General features: G+C 49.7%; 1 protein-coding gene across 1 annotated transcript; it reads right to left on the bottom strand.

Moving 5' to 3' along the window:
* Positions 1 to 1,305: 1,305 nt before the first annotated feature.
* On the bottom strand, positions 1,306 to 19,263 carry RPS7 (ribosomal protein S7). The gene is made up of 8 exons (XM_069575208.1): positions 19,150 to 19,263; positions 6,230 to 6,535; positions 5,983 to 6,066; positions 5,803 to 5,874; positions 5,519 to 5,662; positions 4,484 to 4,548; positions 1,870 to 2,020; positions 1,306 to 1,415 (listed from the first exon to the last, which is right to left on the bottom strand). Exons 3-8 carry the CDS (start codon positions 6,055 to 6,057, stop codon positions 1,338 to 1,340), a joined length of 585 nt encoding a protein of 194 aa, XP_069431309.1. The 5' UTR covers positions 6,058 to 6,066; positions 6,230 to 6,535; positions 19,150 to 19,263; the 3' UTR covers positions 1,306 to 1,337.
* Positions 19,264 to 19,329: the final 66 nt, after the last annotated feature.

Genomic DNA, 19,329 nt, shown 5'->3' with positions numbered 1-19,329 from the left:
GGAAGAGCACACAGGCGTCAATGAAGGACACGCTTCTTCTTCACATCTCTATCTGTAGCTTTTATCCATTGTCCCGTGACAGGCAGGTAGGTTTCAGTACCCTATTGAGAATAACGCTGCAATAAGCCTGGGAGGACACACATCCCTTTGATGTTTTCATTACTTTTGCATAAATACTCAGAAATGGAATTGTGTGATCATACGGTAACTCCTTTTTTGGAGGAACCTGCGTACTTCTCTGTAGCGGCCGCACTAATACACATCCCCACCGGTGTTCTCAAGATCGTTACCTCTACGACCAGCGTTCTGACAGGTGTGAGGTGATAGCCTGTGGTTTTGATGTGCAACTTGCCTACTTGAGATTGTAAACTAGAGCCATTTTTAGATCACAAGTGGCGTTTACACCTGCCTTGCAAACGAGTTCCAAAGCCACCGGCATCACTGGTGCTTCTCCTCCAGGGCCTCTGGTCTTCTTCACCCCACTGCCCCCCACTCCCAAAACTGACCGCCAAAGAGCCGGGCCACTTCCAAGGGCTTGGACAAGAATCTGGCCCACGTCCCGGTTGCTATTTACATTTCTCAGATATAACTGAGACATCTGGACACATCTGGACGCACGCCCATGTGTCTCCAGCTGGGAATCTTCCCCAGAGGTCACCTCTGTGCAGCCGTATCTCGGGACACTTTGTCCACAAGGACGTTAACCTCACCCACCCTCCCCTCAAGGGTTCACTCCTCCAGAGCTCCTGATGGCAGAGGACACCAGGCCACCCGTCCCGTCCACACAGCCCGCTGGCTTGAGACACAGCAGCCCAGCCAGCACGGACAAGGATGCAAACGTGGAGCGCACAGGGCCCTACGGTAGAGAGAGGCATCGCAGCACATTACACCCGAAGACCCCGAGGTCAGGAGGGATCTTAGTACAGGAGGCCGCCCAGGATCGAGGACTGTGGAGGCTGAGAGTCAGTCGGGGGGCTGGGGCAGTGGGGTCCTCGGCCAGTCACTGTCCTCAAGACAAACCCTGCAGCTCAGAAGTGGGCTCCACTATGTAACGCAGACGACCACCACCGAGGGCCCACTGAGTGCACGTGAACCACACTCGTGCTTATTGTCACCTACAAGGGGCAAGAATCTGGAAACGTGAACGCACGAGTAAGTGAGCCACTGTGCTGTGAAACCAGCGCGGGGCCCTGACGAGGCGTGCCACCGGTCCAAGATCCCCAGCTGGTGCAGGAAGCAACGGGAAAATCCAGACAGCTCTGCATCCGCAGCTCTGCCTGTCTGGAAACCACGCCCAAACCAGAGCACTGAGAATAATACTTTATTTAGTCGTTTCTTTACAACTGAAACTCTGGGAATTCAAAATTAACATCCTTGCCCGTGAGCTTCTTATAGACACCAGAAAACGTTTCAACCTACAAGAGAAGAGATAAATCGTCACAACAAACACAGGGGATGTGTCCTCTGTAGTCCCAAACGGGGCAAGCTCGAGTCTGGTGTGGGGAAAGGACTCCACTGCCTGCACCGCGTGCTGGCTCCTCTGGGTCACTCGGAGACCCTGGGCTGACGGTTTACCGGGAATGAAGCAAAGCGACACTTCTCCCCAGAGTCTATCTCGACCACCACCCAGCCTCAAGTTCAGCCTAACACACCATGGAGTTACTTCAGGTCCATTTCTCCTAACAATTGAAAACAATTCCAGTGTTTAAAACATCTCCCAATTTAACCCGATCTACAGCCCCCAAGGCAGTCGGCGCAGAGCCCACAGCAGGCGGGTTCGGAGCCGCTGGGGCAGGCTGGGCTGGGCTGGGCTGACCTAACCCTCGCCTGGGTCTGCATCTGGCCCATCCCTGGAGGGCCGGCCCCTACCTTGTGCTCCACGTTGTTCTGCTGAGCTTTGTCCAGGTGGACCTTTATGAGTCGGCTGCCGTCCAGCTTCACGCGGATCCTCTTGCCCACAATCTCACTTGGGAAAACCAAGTCCTCCAGGATGGCGTCGTGCACGGCGGTCAGAGTGCGGCTTAACGAACACAGCGACAAAGGTGAGAAACTCAGCAACGTCTGCCCTCCTGGGAACCCCCAGAGCACCTCGGCAAGTCAAACCCTGAGTGGAACGCTCCAGGTTCCTGAAGCTACGGCAACACGCACGTACACCCTTTCGTCTCATCTGTCTCAGCAGAGCCGCTGCCACGTGAGAGGGAGACACACGCTACCATCTCACCTCAAAAGCCAGCACGCTGTGAGCCACACACACCAGCCGTCACGAGCGATCGTCTCCAGAAAAGGAGACTAGTGATGACTTTTACTCTTGGACACACCTTTAGGTTGTCAGTCACACAATTCTCTGTAGTAACCTTTTACCTCTTCTAAAATGATCTTCTCCAGTGTTGTCAAATGATTAGATGTCACCACAGGCTTTACCTACTGAAGACCCTCTAAGGGGTCCCTGGCCTGGAAGATGCACCCAAGCCCCTCCCTATTCCTGCAATGGAATGACACCCCACCTAAAGGACACTGCTCTACCCCAGCTCTAGGATGCAGCCCCTCCCATGAGGCTCCCATTTCAGCCCGTCCCGTCACAGACTGCCAAGGGAGCCGTGCTCCCCTCCTGGATTTGACTCCAAGTTCACGACCCATCTGGCTGCCTGACAAGGTTCAATTAACTCCAAACTGCTAGCCTATCAGCTTTGTGCCACAGGATACCAGGAATGAGAATGAAGAGACTGTTCTCATTCCCAGCGTCTGCAGGACTCCCTTTTATTACGGAACGCGTCCAGGTCTTATTCACCCCTCAGTGGCTCAGACACCACATCCTACTCGTTTCTCTTTCTGTCCGCACCTCCGCACACACAGCAGGGGCTCCTAAATGACCACAAAGCCTCACTGCTCCTAGGCCAAGAGCAGCTTCAGCGCCTCTCAGCACACAAATTAGACAGTCAGCCCAGTCGACGAATGGCTGCTAACCACTGGCTAAGCACACCCTTACAGGTTAGGAAAGCACCATGGACCCCATAAATCACTTCCTTCAAAACACAGCAGAACGGAATCTAGCTGGTCTCACACTCAACTCTAGCCCGACCTAGAGCCTCTTTGAGGGAGAGCAGTGGCAGCACAATCACAGGGCGGCAGAGCTGTAGCTGCTTCAGAAGGAAAGTGACCAAGACCCCGCACGCAGGTCGTGAAGGAGGAGGGCGAGCGCAGGGAAGGACAAGAGGCCGCGGGCAGGCAGGCGGGCGGACTGGAGACGGGCGGGATGGCTCCGTGCAGGGGAAGGGAAGACTCCCGGGTCTGGGCCAGGCCACTGGGCAGGCCGGCGTCATCAGCTGAGAAGTAGAGGCAGGTCTGCGACGAGGGAGCCAAGGCCACAGACCCGGGAGTCGGCGCCTTCACCACGAGCAGAGCCAAGGGGCTGCTTCACAGGCAAGTGCTGATTCAGGTCGCCAGAACCCAGGCTGCAAAGCCACTTCAGCATCAGCATTAACAGACTGAACGCTCTTGATTATCCCGTGCTTGATCTCCTGCGAACTATCCAGAACAGCCCCGCTCCCCCCAAAAGTTCTACATTCTAATGCTACTCCAACTGCCCTGAAAACAAGCCCAAAGCACCAACAGCGCGAGTTCCGTAACACCCAGCACGTGCCTTTCCAGCCTCTCCATCCTCCACAACGTGGCACCGTCAACACCTGTCCACAGCACTAGAGACCCCTCACGCCCGGCTTCCAGGCACTCCCTGGCTGAGTGCAGATGCCAGCACCACTGGCTGAACGGAGGGAGGGAGGATGAGTGACACCCTTTACCCCGTCAGCAGGGGTGCTCAAGTCCTTTCTCAAACTGCCCAAGGGCAGGCCTGCAGGGACCCCAGAAACCAAGTGTGTGCAATCAGCGACTCCAAGAAAACACCAGAAAGCTCAGACCAAGGAGCCAACCTCCAGGATCTAGTTTACAGCAGATAACCTGCAAGTCAGTCCAGTTCAGAAAACAGGCATCACCAGCAACGCCTTCCACCTGTGCCATGAGCAACAGACGTATCTACTCAACCTCGAACCCACAGCAGAAGTGAACAGTGAGAGCACGCTGGGTGTGCCTCACCCCACCACGCTCAGCTGACTCCTCCTCACTGCCCCTGCACTGCCCACCCCACGTCGGGTGTGCCTCACCCCACCACGCTCAGCTGACTCCTCCTCACTGCTCCTACCCTTTACCCAAAGAACTGGATGAAAGTCTCATCTTCTGTGAGTGCAGCAACCTATTGTACCACCTACGTGAGTATATGTAATTCTTACCTCCAGAATCAACCTTAAAACATTTCACACACAGTTACAGAAACCAAGTTACGTGATAAAAATTCCCATGTGAATGGATTTCCCACATCATCCACACTTAATTTTTAAAAACTTATATAACTCTTACTATAAATAACCCATGCCAATCAACAATGGTTATTAAGAGTGGTACACACATTTTCCATGCTGATAAAACCTACCTCCTGGGACGTTTCTGCTTATTTTTCGTACGGCTTTTTCGAGTTGGCTTAGGCAGGATTCTCCTCTGTAAGGCAAAAATTATCATTCAACAAACTTTTAAAGACTTAAGCTGTCAGAAAACTAAGCACTATCAAAACTGCTTTACAAACCAAAGGACGTAATGGCTGAATAAATTCAAACCAGAAAATCAAACAACCTAGACCCAACAAGTGAGGAAGAATCTCTGAAGCACTTCCTGACCTTATTTATTCTTTCAGAACCCACAGCTTATAATAAAATGTAACTGGAAAAATGTGACTGATCCCCCAAATATTACATGCCTGTTCACATTTCATCCAACTCACTACCCACTTACAGGTACCAAGTCAGAATACTACTCCTTAACTTCCTCATCAGCCAAGCACTTACGTCCTAGCGATGTGTTTGCAGGAAGGCCCAATCTAACTTAGAAAACAAAAACACAGCCCCTCACCCATTTCCTCCTTACCCTACCCACCATTCCTTTGCGTGCCTTTCCTCCAGCATCTACATTAATTCCCCAGGGTGGTGCGAGTCTGCTGAGAAATCCCACCAGGCGGAGCAAGCGGCAGCTTCACATCTTACCCTCATCACTTCGGCACAGCCCGGTACCTTTATAGCACTGCAGCCGGGGAAGGCACTGGGGCCGCTTTGACACCAACAGCAGCAGTCCAGTTCCGTGGCTCAGCTGCGTCTGCTTCTGTGCCACTCCATGGACCGCAGCACACCAGGCTTCCCTCACCATCACCATCTCCCAGAGCTTACTCAAACTCATGGCCTTCGAGTCGGTGATGCTGCCCAACCATCTCCATCTCATTCTCTGTCCTCCCCTTCTCCTCCTGCCTTCAATCTTTGCCAGCATCAGGGTCTTTTCCCCTGAGTCAGGTCTTCGCATCCGGTGGCCACCCAGCAGCAGTACCCCCTATCTCTTTAACCTGGTGTAAGCACCGACCAGTGACTCTGCCAACACAAGCCCTCACTCCAGCGACGCAACACGCCGCGCCCCGCGGGCGCACCTGGGCGATGAAGACGACGTGCTTCCCGCTGAACTTCTTCTCCAGCTCGCGCACCAGGCGCACCTGGATTTTCTGGAAAGACTTCAGCTGCGGGACGGGGACGAAGATAATGATAGCTTTCCGGCCACCGCCAACTTCGATCTCCTAGAGTCGAAGCGGGAAGAGAGGCACAGATGTAGTTAGGCGGGGAGGGGAAGCCCGGCCCTCCCGGCGGCCCGCGCACGTGCCAGGGCCCCGCCCCGTCCTGGGGGAACCCGAAGCCCACCCCGGGGGGACCCCCTTGCCTTGGCGGCCGTGATGTTCAGCTCCCGCAGCTGCGCCTTGAGGTCCGAGTTCATCTCCAGCTCCAGCAGAGCCTGCGGGGTGGCAGAGGGCGCAGCCCACGCTCAGCGCGCGCAGCCTCATTCACCCCGACCCCCGCCGGGACCCCGGCTCGCCCGCCCCCGGCTCGCTCGCCCCCTCACCTGAGAGATGCCCGACTCGAACTCGTCCGGCTTCTCACCATTGGGCTTGACGATCTTGGCGCTGGAGCTGAACATGGCCGGGACCTGGAAGCACAGGGCGCTCAGGGCGAGCGGCCGGCCCCATCCTCCCCCCCGCACAAGCCATCGGGACCCCCGGGCCGGACAATCGGCCGCATCCCCACCCGGGGGCCCCAAACGTGTGCCCCCCGAAGCCGGCGGACCGGCATGGCGCCCGCGGACCATGTACCTTGCAGAGGCGGCCAAAGATTCTTGCCGCTGCCGACTCGAGCAGGCCTAGGAAGAGGCCTAGATCTCGCGAGAGTTCATTAAATCCCGGCGGCAGAGGGGAAGAGGCGGGAATAGCGCGAATAGAGAAACCGGAAGAACCACTGAGACGCGGAGGCAGCCTAGAGAGTCGCCGGGAGGGGCTCCTGAGGGCCGGAAAGCTGGGAAGGCTTTTTGGCTCCGCTGTTATCCTTGTCTCGCTGCTCGCGGGAATTCCCGTGGGGGCAGCCGAGGTTCCAGGCGGGCGGTGGGCGGGCCCGGCGGCAATCTGTCGGGGAACCCAGGTCCGCCCGAGGAAAACAGCTTGGGCTACGCCCGAAGATACGACCAAAAGCCTAACTTAACACGAGGAAGCTTAACGTCCCAGCTGAAGCAATGAAAAGGAACCAGAGACTTGGGTTCTGTTTGGGCTGTGGAGGACCAAATGAGATGCTTGGGACAGCTCTTTTTGAACGAACTGCTCCAGGCCACACTGGGCTCTCGTATCGACTGCTTGGTGTGGGTGATGATTCTGAGACGTCTTGGGGCACCTGTGGTGGAGGCGGCCGGGAGCTGAAGAACCACCCCAAGAGGGGAAGTGCAGCTGAGTTCAGTCGCTCAAGTCGTGTCCGAATGGAACACAACATGCCAGGCTTCCCTGTCCATCACCAACTGCCAGAGTTTACTCAAACTCATGTCCATTGAGTCCGTGATGCCATCCAACCATCTCATCCTCTGTTGTCCCCTTCTCCTCCTGCCTTCAGTCTTTCCCAGCATCAGGGTCTTTTCCAATGAGTTTGTTAGGGGAAGCACACTGATTGAAACCGCTCACCCTGGCCAGGCACCATAGTAACTACTTGCATGAGTTGTTTTATGACAGGAGAGCCTGATAAGGAATACAGAACTAGTAAGCCACCCTGCTTATTTAACTTCTATGCAGATTACATCATGAGAAATGCTGCACTGGAAGAAACACAAGCTGGAATCAAGATTGCTGGGAGAAATATCAATAACCTCAGGTATGCAGATGACACCACCCTTATGGCAGAAAGTGAAGAGGAGAGTGAAAAAGTTGGCTTAAAGCTCAACATTCAGAAAACGAAAATCATGGCATCCGGTCCCATCACTTCATGGGAAATAGATGGGGAAACAGTAGAAACAGCATCAGACTTTATTTTGGGGGGGGGGGGTCCAAAATCACTGCAGATGGTGACTGCAGCCATGAAATTAAAAGACGCTTACTCCTTGGAAGAAAAGTTATGACCAACCTAGATAGTATATTCAAAAGCAGAGACATTACTTTGCCGACTAAGGTCCTTCTAGTCAAGGCTATGGTTTTTCCTGTGGTCATGTATGGATGTGAGAGTTGGACTGTGAAGAAGGCTGATCGCCGAAGAATTGATGCTTTTGAACTGTGGTGTTGGAGAAGACTCTTGAGAGTCCCTTGGACTGCAAGGAGATCCAACCAGTCCATTCTGAAGGAGATCAGCCCTGGGATTTCTTTGGAAGGAATGATGCTAAAGCCGAAACTCCAGTACTTTGGCTACCTTATGCGAAGAGTTGACTCATTGGAAAAGACTCTGATGCTGGGAGGGATTTGGGGCAGGAGGAGAAGGGGACGACCGAGGATGAGATGGCTGGATGGCATCACGGACTCAATGGCTGTGAGTCTGAGTGAACTCTGGGAGATGGTGATGGACAGGGAGGCCTGGTGTGCTGCAATTCATGGGGTCGCAAAGAGTTGGACACGACTGAGCGACTGAACTGAACTGAAGCCACCACCAACTGGAAGAGTTCGGGAAACATCTAAAGGAGACACTGCGTGTCCATCAACTTCCCAGAATCCCTCTCGCTAGCATCCATCTTGGCTGAGCAATGTGTGTGGCACCAGGAAAGGCTCTGAATTAGAATGATTGGTCAAAAGCCACCCAGAAACTAATCCCATCACTGTAAAACCCGACATTGCGAGCCACGTGGCAGAGCAGTTCTCCTGGGTTTCCTTACCCTACTGTTCTCCACCCGGGTGCCCTTTCCCAATAAAATCTCTTGCTTTGTCAGCACGTGTCTCCTCGTACAATTCATTTCCGAGTGTTAGACAAGAGCCAAGTTTCGGGCCCTGGAAGGGGTCCGCCTTCCTACAACAAGTTCTTTGCTTCAAGGTGGCCAAAGTATTGGAGCTTCAGCTTCAGCATCAGTCCTGCCAATGAACACCCAGGACTGATTTCCTTTAGGGTGTACTGGTTGGATCGCCTTGCAGTCCAAGGGACTGTCAAGAGTCTTCTCCAACACCACAGTTCAAAAACATCAATTCTTCGGCGCTCAGCTTTCTTTATCGTCCACTGGAAAAACCATAGCCTTAACTAGACGGACCTTGGTTGGCAAAGTAATGTCTCTGCTTTTTACTATGCTGTCTAGGCTGGTCATAACTTTCCTACCAAGGAGCAAGCGTCTTTTAATTTCATGGCTGCAGTCACCATCTGCAAAGACCTGGGGCCAAACAGGGTGCAGTTCCAGGAGGAGGATGACGAATGCTTGGGGAAAGCTGGGGCTCAAGCTGGACAGCTGAATTTAGTGCAGCTGTGGTGAAAGATTCGGGGATGGCAAATGGCCTTAGAGTGGGTCAAGAATTTGACACAGCAGAATTTTTTATTGGAAAAATGCTTACTATCCTGTCACTTGGAACACGTGTGTAAAGGACTTCCTGCCCTCAAGAGGAGTGAAAAATACAATTCACAAATAATTGTCTAGGTGTGTGTTCTGTGCTAGCTATGAGGAAAACCCACTGGATCCTTGCCCTTGGGAGATGGCAGTTTCGAGAGTGAAAGTGAGAGTCGCTCAGCCATGTCCTACTCTTTGCAACCCCATGGACTACAAGTCCATGGAACTCTCCAGACCAGAATACTGGAGTGGGTAGCCTCTCCCTTCTCCAAGGGATCTTCTCAGCCCAGGGATCGAGCCCAGGTCTCCCACATTGCAGGTGGATTCTTTACTTGCTGAGCCAGCAGGGAAGCCCACCAGGGAAGTTTAGTGAAGAAAACATAAATTGTCTGACTGTGTATATAATGACAAGTTATAATTGTACATATGAGTAAAATGAGTAAAGGGGGCCAGGGGGACTCATGCTTTAAGAAACCAGGGAATTCTGTGGAAGAGATGAAATTAATCTGTGGTGAGGAGAAGGGGAAGACAGAGGGTGAGATAGTTGGATGGTATCACCAACTCGATGGACGTGAGTCTGAGCAAGCTCTGGGAGATGGTGATGGACAGGGAGGCCTAGCGTTCTGCAGTCCATGGGGTGGCAAAGAGTCACTAGGGAGAAGGGCATTTCCAACCTAGCAAACAGTATCTGGCTGTGAGGAGATAATCTACTTGAACTTCAGTTTCCTCACCTGTCAAATTTAGCAGAGCAATTATCCACATGGGTCAGGTGCTGTGGAAAATGCTTAGAACGTTACACTAGGTGATGTCTAAGATTTCCAACAAGCTTTACTAAGATTGTGTTCATCGTAGATATTTAAAGCTATATATACTTCTCTATGTGATTGCAACCATGAAATGAAAAGACGCTTACTCCTTGGTAGGAAAGTTATGATCAACCTAGACAGCATATTAAAAAGCAGAGACATTACTTTTCCAACCAAGGTCCGTCTAGTCAAGGCTTTGGTTTTTCCAGTGGTCATGTATGGATGTGAGAGTTGGACGATAAAGAAAGCTGAGCGCCGAAGAATTGATGCTTTTGAACTGTGGTGTTGGAGAAGACTCTTGAGAGTCCCTTGGACTGCAAGGAGATCCAACCAGTCCATCCTACAGGAATCAGTCCTGGGTGTTCATTGGCAGGACTGATGCTGAAGCTGAAGCTCCAATACTTTGGCCACCTGATGCAAAGAACCAACTCATTGGGAAAGATCCTGATGCTGGGAAAGATAGAGGGCAGGAGGAAAAGGGGACGACAGAGGATGAGATGGTTGATGGCATCACTGCCTCAATGGACATGGGTTTGGGTGGACTCCGGGAGTTGGTGATGGACAGGGAACCCTAGAGTGCTGCAGTCCATGGGGTCGCAAAGAGTTGGACACGACTGAGAGACTGAACTGAACTGATACTTCTCTAATGTTAGGGGGAGAGGGGCCAACTATTATCTCACTCAAATCAGCTTGGAACTTGTTGAAGAGAGAAAATGGAGCTGACCTGTGATCTTACCTGGGTCACCATTCCAAACCCCCTTGATGAACCATTTCCATGCCTTTGCCCACTTTTTCAACCTGGCTTCCGTGTCTCCCTCTCCACGAAAGCAGCACTCCAGAAGTTCGTCCAGTAAAGTTCTTTCTGGTCTCCAGGACTTTGTTGAAAGGCCATCCTCAGGGAAAGCACTCTTTCGTCACATCAGTGACTACGATGTTCGCATTAGGTGTTTGTAGATGTTATTTATTTATTGAGGAAGTCCCCTCCTATCCCCATTTTCTGGGTTTTTATCATAAATGGGATTATGTCAAATGCATTTTATGCATTAATTAGTATAATCATGAGTTTTTCCTCCTAGCCTGCTAATATTGTAGACTGCCTTAATGGGTTTTCAAATATTGCACCTTCCCCGAATGTCTGGAATAAACCCTGTTTGGTAATGGGGTATAATTCCTTCTCACTGGGCTCATCATCTTACTCTCATCTTACTTTCTCATCATCCACTTATTAATATTTTGTTGAGAATTTTTAATGTCTATTCAAGAGACATTGAATCTGTAGTTTAATGTCTATTCAAGAGACATTGGTCTGTAGTTTCCTTTTTTTGCATTGTTTTGGTCAGGTTTTGGATTAGGTTAATATCAGCATCAAATGAGTTGGGACGTGCTCCCTCATCTTGTATTTTCTGAAAACAATTCTGTAGAATCAGTGTTAAGTCTTCAAACATTTGGTTGATTCAGCTGTGAAATTATGAGGGCCTGGAGATTTCTTTTTCCAGGGATTTTTACTATGATGAATTCCATTTTTAAAATAGTTACAGGGATATTTAGATTATTTCTTTCATATTGGATGAAATTTAGCAGTTTGTGCTTCTACAGGAACTGGTACATTTCATTTAAATTGTTGAATTTATTCCAGTAGAATTGTTCATAACATTCCCTTATTATCCTTTTAATGTTCAGCACAATAAAAGATGTATTTTTAAGAAGATTCCATAGGAACCTCCTAGTCAGTACATTATTTCAAGTTCCTGCAGGAGGAAAGTACTACGTGGAAACAGAGCTTGTACGCCACAGGATTAAAGAACATCTGGGCAGTGATCGGGAGAGTAGTGTCTGTTGCGGGGGGTACAACAAAGCACCCCTTCTTTAGGAAAATCTACCTTCCAGAGGTCAGAGGAAGGTCACTCCGTGCTGGAGAGGCAGGCTTTTCATCTGTTCTGACAGCAGATGCCTTAAGTGTCAAACCTGGACTTGGAAAAACTGCCATTTTTCTTTGGCAGTCCTAGGTCCCTTCATGGCTGAAAGCTTAGCGAGTGGATGCTGTCTTCCTGAGGGGAGGCTCCAGAAGGAGAGCAAGGGAGCAAATCCACGTGTCGCCACAGAGAAGAACCTCAGGAGTTTGTAACATCTGGGTCAGCCTTCGGCGTTTGTGAAGAATGAGGACTCTCAGTAAAATCCTGAGGCGTCACTCTCCCCGAGTTGTTTTTCTTTCAAGTGAAAGGGATAAGGTACTGGCCTGTTTCATGGACTGGAATACTAAAGAAATGGAGATACTGAGAAATGGAATATTGCCTGCCACATCAGTAAACAGAGAATGTCGCAGTCATCAGCAGTTGCAGCCAACTCTGAAGGAGAGCTGGCCAGCCCTGAGGGAACTCAGGAAGGAAACAGGGTATCAGCCAGGAGAAGCTGTCAGACTGCAGCTTCTCCTTATAGTGAGCCCTGAGGAAGTCAGGCTGCGGAAACACTGAGGTGCCTGTGAAAGGAAAGAGCTCAGTGAGCCCCGACTCTCGCATCTGCCCATACACAGCTGCTGGCGCTCAGTCGCTAGGTCTCATCCTCCAACTCTTCACAAACCCGTGAGCTGCAGCGCACCAGGCTTCCCTGTCCTTCACGATCTCCCAGAGTTTGCTCAAACTCATGCCTGTTGAGTTGCTGGTGCCATCCAACCATTCCATCCTCTAGCACCCTCTTCTCCTTTTGCTTTCAATCTTTCCCAATTGGCAATACAACGTCTCCAGAAGGAAAAGGCCACAGGCTGAAAAACTCTGCTACTTTATCCAAGGCTGTACTATGCTGCGCTGTCTTTGGGACCCTTTGGACTGTAGCCCGCCAGGCTCCTCTGTCCATGGGATTTCCCAGTCAAGTATACTGGAGTGGGTTGCCATTTCCTCCTCTGGGAGATCCTCCCAACTCAGGGATCAAACCCAGGGCTCCCGCGTCTCCTGCACTGCAGGCAGACTCTTTACCTGCTGAGCCATCTGGGAAGCCCCCATTATCTGAAACACCCCTTCCCAGGAACCAGGCCAGTGGCATTTTCAGCCAGCTTTGGTTGAAAGGGTCTGATCTCAAGATGAGACTGAAGTGCCAAAGGCAAACTCACATACAGAGCATGGCTTGAACTGGAAAGAAGCCTTTACATAGATCCCAAATAAAGCCTGGAGGACCTCACACACAAAGAGGGCGTGAGCTTGGATCCACGAGAAAGATGTACCTTCAAACTCCAGGGTCAGCAGGAAAAGCAGTGAGCCCAAAGGAGCAATATGGGTACCACCTGTCCTTGCTCACCCAGTGAAGGAGGAAACGGACAGAACAGGCTCTATCTTGAAAGCAGGACTCCATCTTGGGCCGGAGTGTGGACTTTGAGCTATATGCCCAGTATCTACGGTAATGACATTTTAACTGGAAAACCAGGCCCCCAGAAGGAAGAGCCCCAGGGCTCGTACCTAGACTCTGTAGCCTAAAAGAATACCTAGTTATCTGTGTAACTGAATAGAATCATAAATTCTATTATGCTTATTGGGGTATGATCACAGGGGTATGTCCACTGTTCACTACCTAGGCTTAAGGCATATGAATCATGGATTAACTTTGATTGCATCTTTCTTTTACTTTATTCAGACTAGTTGCAGGGAATTAGGGGAGGTAGGTTTGGGCACTACACTTGGGGTATATAAGGTTTTCACAAAAACTGGTTGGGGTCTTTGGCTAAGAGGAGACTCTGCCTTGGGCCTGCTGGTGTAATAAACTGCACTCCACTATCTGCACTGTCCTTCTGAGGGAGTGTTTCCTGGAATGCGTGGCTACAACACCAGAAGTGCTCTGGAGCCTTCTCTGGCCCCTGTAGGGACAAGAAAAGTGATGGCCTTAAACAAATAGACTGCAAGGCATTTCTGTAGCAAAGATGGGCCTATTCAGGGTCAGAAGGGAAGTACAGTTCAGGGTCTGCCACAAAGACAGAGCTTCTGTGGAGAAGAGGGAGGCGGGGGCTGTGGAAGACAGTCTGTGACTGCGCTGGCCAAGTCTCTGCTGCAAGGAAGAGAAGTCCTCTTCCTCTTGGCTCTGCCGTTGTCGCAGGGCAGCAGAGCTCCCGTTCTGGTCTCCCAGATCTATTTAAGGTTTCTGCTCATTAATTTTTTACACTGGGTAGTTCTGGCCCAGGACAAAATACTGCCAGGGCAGAGTGCACAGTTAAACAAGCAAGATCAGTTCTCCTTTAAAAAGTTAACTTGTTTATTGTATAAAAGTCCCCATGAAAAAGGATCCTGTGTTGGGAATGCCTTATCTCAGCTCTGTGAAGCAGAAAGCCTAGAGGTCAAGGGGGTGAGAGTGCTTAGACGTCAAAACAATTCTCTTCCCTCCAGATCACAGCTCCTGATGTTCACGATAAAGTGACGAAAGGAGAGTTACTGATGAGCCGAGTGTAAGATGAATTTATGGGCCTGCCTGTCTGGTCAAGAATTAATGGACTGAATTTAACAGAAGGTTTTCTCTCCCCTCCACTTAATAGCTGGCAGGATTTTTATTGTATTATCTATCAGCCAGTGTAAGGAGGATGTGAGTGAAATAAATGCACAGGCCTGTAATGAATGTGAAAATCTTATGCATTCAATTGAAGCGAGGTCACTGGCTTCTTCTGGAGAGCCTCAAGGTCATTTTTCCTGTATTACCATAGGTGGCCTGTAGAAATACCGGTGAACTGTCAGGAGGCAGAAGGTGATTGCTGAGATATTAATCTCTAAATTATAGAAATATTAATACACTTGACTTTTATCATAAACTAATTGTTTGCTCATCTTCAATATATCTCATCAAACGCAACGCCATTCTTCCCAGGCATCTTCATGAAACACGCACAAGATGAAAAGAATTGGCACCTTTGCGGACGTGCTGTGTATCGACCACACCATCCACACAGAGTCAGTGGGTACTCGCAGCCACTGGATACAGCAGCAGCATCTCCATTTTCCAAAGCATAGAACAGAGACTTTAAGCAACTCCCCAAACTTATACAGCTGGAAATTGTGGGGCTGGAATTTTCAGTCCGCTTTGTGAACGTCACAGCTCAGGGGCAGGAGAGCAGCAGAACCGGGGGGCTGAGTCACAGGAACGCTTCATCGCTTCTGCCACTCAGCCCCATCCCCACCCGGGGGCAAATATCCCCGGCAGCATCTTCCGACTCCAGCCCAGGGCTCTGTACCTTGTCGAGAACGGGCCAGTTTTTGCCCAGGGTAAGTAAAGCCACACACCTGGAGCCAGAGATTAAGATAAAAAATATTTACGGTCATCAATCAACAAAAATGCCAGGAGAAACAGCTTTGTAATTGCAGAAAGCCACGCAGATGATTTTCTGAACATACTCAGATAATTCAAACAACAACTTTGCAGGGATGCTGAGTACTCTGTGATAAAGGACCACAGCCAGCTAACTTACATGAAAAAGCAACTCTAAATAAGTAGGTCAGATGCAAGGGTCAAGCTAGTGAGAGGTGGGCTACAGTCAGACCCCACTTTTCCAGGGGCCCAGGCTCCTTCTTCCTCCAGGCAACACTGCAGCCTACAGCTGTCTATATCCTGCACAACTGTTATCATTTCATATCTGGCTGACAATCCCAGTTCTTTCCAAGCTTTGAAGATATTTGCTTTTGACTCACTGCCCTGACTTATTTCCACTTCAGCTTCTCAATCAGAAGTCAGCTCTTCCAGGTGCCATCTGTGTCCACAACTTCACCTGTGCCACTGGGAGGAGGTGAGCGGGTGATGCGTCTAAAAAGGTAGGTCAAAAGTAACATTTCCAAGGCCCTGGTCCATGCTTACCAGGAGGCTACAGGAGCTCCAGAGGCCCTGGGCAAATGGAGAATGAATGATCTCAAGAAGAGGGGCTGTGGTCGTTCTGAGAGCGGTCACTGGGCCATCCCTAACTCTCATCATATATCCACAGAAGAGATGTGGCCATCAGTCATTACTCTATTTTTAAGGCAACATTTTTGAAAGAAGCTACCTTGAAGTGCAATAACAATAGGAATGAGCAATGGACAAGAGCCAATTTAAATTAGTAAAGTTGAAAATCTCAAGTGGATATTTATTGAGTTCACAGGCAAACACACACTGATCACACGTTTGCTGCTTCTTCTTCCTGGAGTATCAGACTTCCTTCTCTGCCTAATTCACCTGAGTGAACCCTCCTTTTATCCTTCAAACCTTACTCATGCACTGCTGCGTTCCCTGGCCCTCCAGGCACTGGCTCACTGAAGACTTCAAGAAAATTGTTGTTGCTCAGTCGCTAAGTCCTGTCTGACTCTTTTCGACCCCATGAACTGCAGCACATCAGGCTTCCCTGTGCTTCACTATCACCCTGAGTTTGCTCAAACTTATCCATTGAACCAGTGATGCCATCCAACCATCTCATCCTCTGTCGTCCCCTTCTTCTGCCCTCAATCTTTCCCAGCATCAGGGCCTTTTCCAGTGAGCCGGCTCTTCACATCAGGTGGACAAAGTACTGAAGCTTCAGCATCAGTCCATGAATATTCAGGACTGATTTTCTTTCTTGAAAATTAGGTAGTTTAAACTTATTTGAAAAGGAAGGCTTGTCAATGGAGAGGACTTTTAAAGAGTCCATTTGCTTACAGAACGAAGTGTGAAACATGGGCAGATTATAGTCTAAGACTAGCGCGTGAGGTGAGTGCAGGTGTGCGGTAGTGTGAGCTTTCTTTGGCATTGCCTTTCTTTGGGATTGGAATGAACACTGACCTTTCCTGTGGCCACTGCTGAGTTTTCCAAATGTGCAGGCATATTGAGTCCAGCACTTTCACAGCATCATCTTTCAGGATTTGAAACAGCTCAACAGGAATTCCATCACCTCCACTAGCTTTGTTTGTCGTGATGCTTTCTAAGGCCCACTTGACTTCACATTCCAGGATGTCTGGATCTAGGTGAGTGATCACACCATTGTGATTATCTTGGTCGTGAAGATCTTTTTTGTACAGGTCTTCTGTGTATTCTTGCTACCTCTTCTTAATATCTTCTGCTTCTGTTAGGTCCATACCATTTCTGTCCTTTATCAAGCCCATCTTTGCATGAAATGTTCCCTTGGTATCTCTAATTTTCTTGAAGAGATCTCTAGTCTTTCCCATTCTATTGTTTTCCTCTATTTCTTTGCACTGATCGTTGAGGAAGGCTTTCTTATCTCTCCTTGCTATTCTTTGGAAATCTGCATTCACATGCTTATATCTTTCCTATTCTCCTTTGCTTTTCACTTCTCTTCTTTTCACAGCTATTTGTAAGGCCTCCTCAGACAGCTATTTTGCTTTTTCACATTTCTTTCCCATGGGGATGGTCTTGATCCCTGTCTCCTGTACAATGTCACGAACCTCTGTCCATAGTTCAGCAGGCACTCTATCTATCAGATCTAGGCCCTTAAATCTATTTCTCACTTCCACTGTATAATCATAAGGGAATTGATTTAGGTCATACCTGAATGGTCTAGTGGTTTTCTCTACTTTCTTCAATTTAAGTCTGAATTTGGCAATAAGTTCATGATCTGAGCCACAGTCAGCTCCTGGTCTTGTTTTTGTTGACTGTATAGAGCTTCTCCATCTTTGGCTGCAAAGAATATAATCAATCTGATTTTGGTGTTGACCATCTGACATGTGTAGAGTCTTCTCTTGTGTTGTTGGAAGAGGGTGTTTGCTATGATCAGTGCATTTTCTTGGCAAAACTCTATTAGCCTTTGCCCTGCTTCATTCCGTATTCCAAGGCCAAATTTGCCTGTTACTCCAGGTGTTTCTTGACTTCCTACTTTTGCATTCCAGTCCCCTATAATGAAAAGGACATCTTTTTTGGGTGTTAGTTCTAAAAGTAATGGTCATAATTCTCCAAGCCAGGCTTCAGCAATATGTGAACCGTGAAATTCCTGATGTTCAAGCTGGTTTTCGAACAGAGGAACCAGAGATCAAATTGCCAACATCTGCTGGATCATCGAAAAAGCAAGAGAGTGCCAGAAAAACATCTATTTCTGCTTTATTGACTATGCCAAAGCCTTTGACTGTGTGGATCACAATAAACTGTGGAAAATTCTGAAAGAGATGGGAATACCAGACCACCTGACCTGCCTCTTGAGAAACCTATATGCTGGTCAGGAAGCGACAGTTAGAACTGGACATGGAACAACAGACTGGTTCCAAATAGGAAAAGGAGTACGTCAAGGCTGTATATTGTCACCCTGCTTATTTAACTTCTATGCAGAGTACATCATGAGAAACGCTGGGCTGGAAGAAGCACAAGCTGGAATCAAGATTGCTGGGAGAAATATCAATAACCTCAGCTATGCAGATGACACCACCCTTATGGCAGAAGGTGAAGAGGAACTAAAATGCCTCTTGATGAAAGTGAAAGTGGAGAGTGAAAAATTTGGCTGAAAGCTCAACATTCAGAAAATGAAGATCATGGCATCTGGTCCCATCACTTCATGGGAAACAGATGGGGAAACAGTGGAAACAGTGTCAGACTTTATATTGGGGGGGTTCCAAAATCACTGCAGATGGTGACTGCAGCCATGAAATTAAAAGACGCTTACTCCTTGGAAGAAAAGTTATGACCAATCTAGATAGCATATTCAAAAGCAGAGACATTACTTTGCCAACAAAGGTCTGTCTAGTCAAGGCTATGGTTTTTCCAGTGGTCATGTATGGATGTGAGAGTTGGACTGTGAAGAAAGCTGAGCGCCAAAGAATTGATGCTTTTGAACTGTGGTGTTGGAGAAGACTCTTGAGAGTCCCTTGGACTGCAAAGAGATCCAACCAGTCCATTCTGAAGGAGATCAGCCCTGGGATTTCTTTGGAAGGAATGATGCTAAAGCTGAAACTCCAGTACTTTGGCCACCTTATGCGAAGAGTTGACTCACTGGAAAAGACTCTGATGCTGGGAAGCATTGGGGGCAGGAGGAGAAGGGGACGACCGAGGATGAGATGGCTGGATGGCATCACGGACTCGATGGACGCCAGTCTGAGTGAACTCCAGGAGTTGGTGATGGACAGGGAGGCCTGGAGTGCTGCGATTCATGGGGTCGCAAAGAGTCAGATACAACTGAGCGACTGAACTGATAGTCTAAGAGAATATTCTAAGACATTAACATTCCAGTAAATTTCCCCTTGGGTCGCAATGCATTAAGTTCTGAACATCCCTCTGGTTACAGCGCCTAGGTGGAGGTGGGGACAACGTGCCTTCCCTCCAACTTGAGGGGACCATGGAGGCGGCGGCGGGGTGCGAGCTCACGCCTCTCCCCTCTCTCCCTCTGCCGCACCCACCCCTTTTCACTTGTGGACCCCAATGTCTTTCCGGCCAGGACAACAGTGGGCGAGTAAACCAGCCCATCCGCGTGCCTGGCTGACCCTGAGTGTATCCCACACCCCGGGAAAGCCGCGGAACACGGGGGGCTGACCTGGAGCCGGGGGCTGGAGACCCGACGCCCAGCGCGCAGAGAGGCCAGCGCTCACCACAGCCCCAGCACGGTTCCCAGAAGCGCAGGCGGGCGAGAGCCGGGAGGCACGCCCCCCGCGCAGGCCCCGCCCCGCGGACTATCTCCGTGGGGCCCCGCCCCGGAAGTCCCCGCCTCTGCTTC

This window comes from Ovis canadensis, chromosome 2 (genome assembly GCF_042477335.2).
Source record: "Ovis canadensis isolate MfBH-ARS-UI-01 breed Bighorn chromosome 2, ARS-UI_OviCan_v2, whole genome shotgun sequence".
NCBI classification, from domain to species: domain Eukaryota; kingdom Metazoa; phylum Chordata; class Mammalia; order Artiodactyla; family Bovidae; genus Ovis; species Ovis canadensis.
Note: the sequence above shows the minus strand (reverse complement) of the source record. Positions and strands in the feature narration are given on the sequence as shown.